The sequence below is a fragment of the Myotis davidii genome, unplaced genomic scaffold (genome assembly GCF_000327345.1).
Source record: "Myotis davidii unplaced genomic scaffold, ASM32734v1 scaffold327, whole genome shotgun sequence".
Taxonomy (NCBI): domain Eukaryota; kingdom Metazoa; phylum Chordata; class Mammalia; order Chiroptera; family Vespertilionidae; genus Myotis; species Myotis davidii.
The window spans coordinates 1378081-1385340 of NW_006298628.1; the positions used below are offsets into that span (position 1 = coordinate 1378081).

The following is a 7260-nucleotide window of genomic DNA, read 5'->3' on the forward strand; positions in this document are numbered from 1 at the left end:
GCAGGTGACAGTAATGAGTAACGAGGACCTGGTGTGTCAGTGAGAGTGACAGCGACTGAACCAGGGACATGTGTCCCACCCAAGCTCACACAGGAAGACCGAGAACCTGTACTAGCCTGACAGCAGCAGAGTCAGCCACAGCCCGGGTCAAACTCGCAGGCTGGTCCGAGTCCTTAGCAAGCAGTCTGAATGTTCTGATACTTACTACCTGGGTCGAATGTGCTGACCTCAGTTTTTTTTTTTATTCACCTAAGATTTGATGTTAAAAATATTGTAGAGAACGGGAGCAGAGCTTCCCGATGGTCACTAAAGTAGCGGCCAGAAGAAAAGTTATCTTAGCCCCTGTCCATCTGAAACTGCTGCCACCACCTAATGGTTGTGACTTTGGGCTCATCATTTCAGTTTCCGGATGTGCTAAATGAAGGTAAGAAAAGCCTGCCTCAAAGGTTTCTGAGGACTAAACGAGATACTGCACACAGGCGTCAGCACAAATGGAAAAACCCAATGCCCTTATTGGTGGTCAGGGGTGCCCTCTCCTGGCCACTAGGAAAACTTCACATGCGACAGCCCGGGCCGGCTGACCTGACCCGGCCAGCGTGATTGTCTGATAAAGGCTAAGAACCCTTCACCCTCACCCCCACTGAAGTAAGGTGAAGGACTGCTACTGAGAGCCCCTGCTAACAACGGCAGGAGAGGAGGAGGGAAGCTGATGACCCTTCCCGTCATGGCCCTCAAGGGATCAGCTCTGAAGGGAGCCGGTGGGCCATGGCCGTGACCCTCTGTTCTGAGGGCGCTCCATACTCGGGACTGGGCGGGAAGCAGAGTGAGGAGGCACCCTTCTGGTTCTTGGGTAGATTCTAAGCTGTCGCCATTCTGGAATGAGACCTCCACCTGGTGGCTGCCAAAGTGTCAGCCAAGACTCGTAGGAGGAGAAGGCCGAAGGGTGACGGCTTCCGACGCCCGGAGGAAAAACACAGAGGCGTGGCTTAGAGAGATAGAGATATATTTCTTCTGTTGCATATATCAGACTCCACACTGAGCTTCAGGCACAATGCTGCTCCGGGCTCTCCCGAGAGCCCTGGCCCAGAGTTCTTCCCACGCTGCTCACGAGGGCTCACCCACAGGCAGGAGCCCGGCCCTGCTGGCAGTTCTGGGTGCCTGGGAGACTACACTGGTCTCAGTAGGCCCTGGTGTCTTGCCTTTCCCATCAAGGAGCAGGGCACGCCAGGAAGCCCTGGAGCCTGCCCCAGCCCCTCACTACGGTCTCCTGGCCACGAGAGGAGAGGCTGTCCCACTCGAGTCCAGCTTTGCAGTGCTCCCCCAAATCACCTGTTCTCAGGTCCTCAGGGCCTGGCATGGCACTTACAGAGCCTCAGCCATGAGCGCCAAGGCCCAGGCTGGGGGCGAGGCCCTGGAGAGGGAGGCAGGCCCCACCCCCAGAGCAACAGCAGATGGGCTCATCAGGCCCTGCTCCCCAGAGCCATGGCCCACTTCCTGGGGCTCCTCTGAGCCCTATTGCACATCTTTTGTTTCCAGTTCCTCCCCCACCACCCATTTTCCTTTAAAAAAAAAAAAAACTAGTGGAGAAGGATTGGAAGCGTGGGGCGTGGAAACTGGAGCCCTTCTCCCCACATTCCTGCCACCCGCTGGTCCCCAGCAGAGCCATCAGCAGTAGTAAGGACTACGCCCATCTTCCTTGCGGGTTCTTGATGGCTGTCACGGGTGTGCCACCTGGGCCTCTGGTCCTTGCGTGGGGGGGGACAGCCCTCCGTTGTCTGTAAGGTGCAATTCCCCGGTGTTGTGGAGGTGCCGGCTGGGCCCTGCTACCTGAGTCGCCCGTCGGCTTTGACAGGCCCCAGCTCCGATTTGGGGTCGGGGAACAGAGAGCTCCAGCTGGTCCGTCTGCAGAGCTCCAGGGAGGGGCAGGCGGAGGGGCCCGTGGCGCACAGTCCAGCCACAGACCAGAAGCCGCTCAGTTCGAGCGCCGGGCCCGTGAGCAAGGTGTGCCGCCGGGCGGCCTCCTCGGCGGGCTCCGGCTGAGGCAGGCTCAGGATGCCACTCAGGCCCTGGAAACTCTGCTCCATGTACTCGTTGTGGGGGGGCCCGGCATGCAGCCAGCTGGCTTCATCTGGGGGTGCAAGAGCACGCAGTCAGCACGCCTGGCCCCAGACCCGGGCAGTCAGGCCTGGGCACCCAGTTCTGCCCCAGGTCTGCTCCTGAGTCACACACACCTTGCCAAGTGCCCTGGGCTCATCCCCAGGACTTCCTGTGCCTGTGGAACCATCGGTTTATAAATCACGACAGTCCTCGCTGAATTCCCCGCTGGAGGATTCAGTGAAACAGTAGGCTCAAAGCACATTAGAAAATAAGGTAACTTTCCCGCCCCTTCTCAACCATCTCCAGTGGTTCCCAGAGCCGTCGGAAGCCGCATGCCCAGGCCCTCCAGCTGTGGGGCCCTGCTTCGCCAGCCTTCTTTCCTGCCACCCCTGCATCCCACTGCCCTCCACTCTGCTTCCCCCATGCCCCGGACACCTGCCAACTGTGCTCCCTCCGCTTAGAACACCTTCTGTCTATAAAAATCCAGCCTACTCAGGGCTCGGCTCCTATACCTGCCTGCCGTGGGGCTGCCTCCATTCCTCCCTCAGCCCCGTCAGGCTGCGTCCTGGGAAAGCAGGAGTGCGGCTGCCTGCTCTGGATCTGCCACAGCCCCCACTACTCCATTCTCCTCTGGGTTACCCCCAGTCTGATCCACCTTCTCTATGACAGGATGTGGCCAGAGGAAGGAAACATCTACCCACCTATTCATACCTGACATGTTTACCCACATACTCATCCCAAATATCTCCCAGGGACTAGTTACTTGAGAGACATACCTCCCACCACATCTCCCCTCCCAGCACCCCAGGAACCTGCATCCTACACCCGTGTTCAGGATCTGCTCCCTTAACCTCAGCCAAGTGGGTGGAGAGCTATGGGACCCTGCCCACCGGGCACAGATTTGCTGTCCCAAGAATGTGACACCTGGGGACCAAGAGGCCCTGGTCAGCCTCTGTTGCCCTGAGAGGCCATGTGTCATGTTTCCGGAATCCATGCCCGAGGCTAACACAGAGAGGAGACAGGACGAGGGGCAAGAGGCCCCAGAGAGTCTGACAAAGCACCTCTGATGCCCTGTGGGATCTGAGACATTTCCTGGGGCCTTGGGGCACAGCCTGCATTCTTCCAATAACCCCCTTTTTCATAGGAGCTAGTTTGAGTGGATTCGTGGGGAGCGCTCCGATAGTTACATTAGCTCCTACTTTACACGTAATAAGACCGAGGCTCAGGAAATAGACGGCCAAGGGTAAAAGCCCAGTGAAAGCGTCAGAGCTGTTCCAAAGCCAAGCCTACCTGACTCCACAGCTCCCCTTTCATGCCACGGCAGAGCCCCAGGATGCTAAGGGCCAGACCATCAAGTTCCCAGCTTTCCCGCTTCCCTTCTCTGGCTATGGGGGCTTAGCTCTGACGGTCAGCTTCCTGGGGTCACCTCTCTGGCCTCTGGGCACATCTGGGAACTAGGTCCTTACCTTTCCTGAGAGGTAGTTTGCGGTTGAAGGTCAAGGGCAGCACGAGGAAGCGGGTCTCCCCTACGGGTTCCCAAAACTGAAGCAGTCGAACCGTCCAGGCCCCCGGCCGCAGGGGCCGGCTCAGTGGGGGTTTGTACTGAGTGACCTCGGTCTCTGCGTCGACCACGATGTCGTAAGACGTGGCCACCACGTAGGTGGGGTCGATCCACACCACGGTGGCTGTGAGGTTGGGGCCCCGGGCCCAGCGCTGCATGGCCACAGGCTCATCCAACGGTCCCAGCAACCCCCCGAAGTTCCGGAAAAGACGCTCTTTGGGGTCCCACTCGGTGCCAACCTGTAAGGAGGGAGGCAGATGGGCAGGAGCCTGGGAAAAAGTCCTCTCTACTTGGATGCTGCCTCTAACTCACTGTGTGACCTCGAGCCAGTCACTGTCTCCTTCCGGGTCCCAGGTTCCCCATCTGCAAAATGAAGGTCTTGGACTACACTTCTTTCTAGGCTCGCATTCCAACCTGCTCTGCAATGGCGGGGCAGGAAGGCAGATAAGGTTCAAGGCCCTGCCCACAGACCACCCACAGGAAGCCAAGGCCTCTGAGGAAGAGCATGAGAGACACTGAAAGGCCCCACCTATGGCCTGAAGGGAATGTCCAAGTCCCTACTGTGGTTCTCAACCTTCCTAATGCCATGACCCTTTAATACAGTTCCTCGTGTTGTGGTGACCCCCAATTTCATTGTTACAAACTGAACATAATTAAAGCATCGTGATTAATCACAAAAACAATATGTAATTATATATGTGTTTTCTGATGGTCTTAGGTGACCCCTGTGAAAGGGTCGTTGGACCCCCAAAGGGGTCGCGACCCACAGGTTGAGAACCGCTGGCCTAGAAGAAAGCCCTGGCAGTTTAGAAGATGAGTGTGCATTACAGCGGAACTAGTCCCCTCTCTGTGTGTCACCCCAGGGGGCGCTGCTCCTCCGTGTGTGCATGCGGGGGGATGGTGGGGGCCAGGCATGTGCACAAGGCGCCGCCAAGGCTGCCGTCACTGGGTAAGAAGGGCCCATGAACCCAGTCCTGAAAGGCCTAACCCAGTCCTTGCCCCTCCCTCAGTGTCTGTCCCTCTCTTCCCGCTACCCTGAGTCTTGCTGGGGGTCAGATGTCGCACCTCCAAACTCTGGAGCCGGCTGGCCTGGTCACTGCGCCCCAACAGCTTCAGCGACCCCTGGGGCATCAGCCACATCTCAAGCGTCTCTGCCGGCCCCTCCGCTGAGGACTGCACCTCCTGCGTCACCAGGTAGCCCTGGAAATGGTCGTCATAGAAATACAGGTGCACGCTGGACGGCAAGCCCCTGGGCTCAAACCTAAGAAGGTTCCAGCAGGGAAAAAGGGAGATGCCATCAGCATATCCAACGTGGTCTGGAGTCCCAGGGAGGGGGCTCTGGGGACTCCCATTCCCAGGTACTTCCTTTGCCCCAAATCTCACACCCACAGCACCTATGTGCTGTTTTCATCGCATCCCCCCTGCCTGAGACTGGGGCTCCCTGGGAGCAGGGGCTGTCTCTTTCTGATTGGCTTCCCCCTAAGTCACCACACCCTGAGGGCCTGCAATATGTCAGAAGAAGGTCTCACCTGCAGAGAGGGGTGGCCGGCACAGGCGCAGTAGTGACGGCATGGCGTAGGCCGAGGCGGACAAAGGCGGTGTAAGCGGTGAGCATGACATCACTGAGCCCGCTGGGGCCATCGGCCGCGTCATAGGTGTTCTCCCAGTAGGCCTTGAGGGCTGGCGTGCCGGGCGGGTAGCTGCCATACAGGTGGAAGTCCAGAATTTCCAGGACCTCCTGGTTCACAGTGGACTCAAACTTCCGGGCGAAGAAGGTGGGCCTAGAGACTTGCTGGAGGGGGAGAGCCAGCATGGTAAGGGGTCTGGAGGCCCCAGGGGTCCCCTCCAGCACCCCAGATCGGCCACAGTCACCCCAGAGCCCCAAGGGCAGCTCCAGGTGAAGGCCCTAGTTCCTGATTGGCCCACCCGGAGTCCTTTCTGACCGGGCGAAAGGCCGGGGCGAGGCCCTAGCAAGCCAGCATGGTAAGGGGTCTGGAGGCCCCAGGGGTCCCCTCCAGCACCCCAGATCGGCCACAGTCACCCAGAGCCCCAAGGGCAGCTCCAGGTGAAGGCCCTGGTTCCTCTGACTGGTCTACCCTGAGTCCTTTCTGACCGGGCGAAAGGCCGGGGCGAGGCCCTAGCAAGGGGCAGCGACTGGGGCCGGGGGAGCACCTGCAGCCGTAGGAAGTCCTGTGGCTTGAAGTCGTTGGGGGAGCAGCCGCACCAGTCCACGATGTGCTTGTACTGGCACTTGCAGCCCAGCTTGCGGTTCCAGTTGGTGATGCGCAGGTTGTTGTCCACCATGGTGTCGCAGTGGGGGCTGTTCTCCAGGACCGTGTGGAAGAAGGACTGCAGGGGAGAGAGGGACCAGCCTGAGACCACTTCCTGCCTCCCTCGAAGCGGCGGGCACCCCACCATGCTCCCTCCCTGGCCTGGGTCAGGGCCGGGCCACCCACCTCGGCCGGGAGCAGCGTGTAGGTGTAGAACTGGCGCAGCTGGGCCACAAGCGGGTCGTCCGTGTACACCACGTACTCCACGAAACTGCGCGTCAGCACGAACCAGTCGGAGCCGCCGTCCACCACGATGCCCGCCGGGATCTGCCGCTCGCCCAGGCGCCACATGTGCGAGTCACATTCGTGGAAGAGCCGGTCCAGGCCCTGTTTCTTGATGAACCTGTGGGGAGCAGACCAGCCCAGGCTGGGGGTTGCGTAGGGTGGGGTCCCATTCGCCTAGGAACCAGCACTCCTCCATCTGTGATTGGTTTGCTGGGCACCCACATCCCCCCTGTGGGAGGGGTTGTGTTGAGACCAGGGCCCTCCCTCTCAGCCCCTCACCTGGAGTTGTCCCTGCCATGTGACTTGAGGAAGTTCTTGTCCCGGTTCTTGGACAGGAAAGCCACCAGCTCCTCGTTGGTCCTGGAGAGGGAACGGGTGTGGGCAGTGTGTGAGGGGTTGCTCAGTCGTTGGCCCAGAGCGGACTCCCTCCAGCCCTCGTCACCTTCACCTCTTGGCCTCCAGGCAATGTGCCCTACCCCAGGGTGATGGGTACCTGAGGCCCCCGAGAAAAACCACCCCATCCTTCCTGTACCCCTTGCTGTCTGACCCAGCACACCCCGTACACACCTATGGCTCCTCCTCTTCCCCATCTCTTGTCACTCTCAATCCTCACATCATCATTCACCAACCCCTCCCCTAAAACATGGCTGGGGCCAAGAGAGGAGAAGGAGTCTGGGCTGCGTGGATCCCAGAATGAGGCCTGGGGAGGGGAAGGGGTCTACCAGGACCCTCCAACCCCAGTGCCCACATGCGCCCCCTCCCATCGGGAGGTTCAGAGCACCCCCTCCCCACCTGGTTGGGTAGTCGGTGGCACTGAGGTTGATGAAGAAGTCCCAGGCCCAGCCAGGCACCTCCAGCAGGTCCTGCATGCTCCGCAGATACATCCTCAGCAGGCTGGCCCCGCCCCAGATGGTGACCATGCGCCAGGGCGTCACGCGAATATTATCATACTGCCGGGCCAGCTCCACCACCTCCCGGTGCAGGTAGTTGGAGCGCTAAGGGGTGGGGGGGAGGAGATTCTTAGCAGCTGTAGGTGGGCCCCCAGCA

General features: G+C 59.7%; 1 protein-coding gene across 1 annotated transcript in view; it reads right to left on the minus strand.

Annotated features, from left to right (window-relative positions):
* Window positions 1-986: 986 nt before the first annotated feature.
* The window catches only part of XYLT2 (xylosyltransferase II), a 44843-nt gene continuing 38569 nt past the window's right edge, over window positions 987-7260 (minus strand). The window contains exons 6-13 of the mRNA XM_006774395.2: window positions 7006-7208; window positions 6493-6573; window positions 6115-6331; window positions 5831-6007; window positions 5188-5450; window positions 4724-4919; window positions 3564-3897; window positions 987-2128 (exon numbers count right to left, since the gene is read on the minus strand). Of these exons, the coding sequence (XP_006774458.2) occupies window positions 1824-2128; window positions 3564-3897; window positions 4724-4919; window positions 5188-5450; window positions 5831-6007; window positions 6115-6331; window positions 6493-6573; window positions 7006-7208 (1776 nt within the window). The 3' untranslated portion in view covers window positions 987-1823. The remainder of the gene's footprint in view (window positions 2129-3563; window positions 3898-4723; window positions 4920-5187; window positions 5451-5830; window positions 6008-6114; window positions 6332-6492; window positions 6574-7005; window positions 7209-7260) is intronic.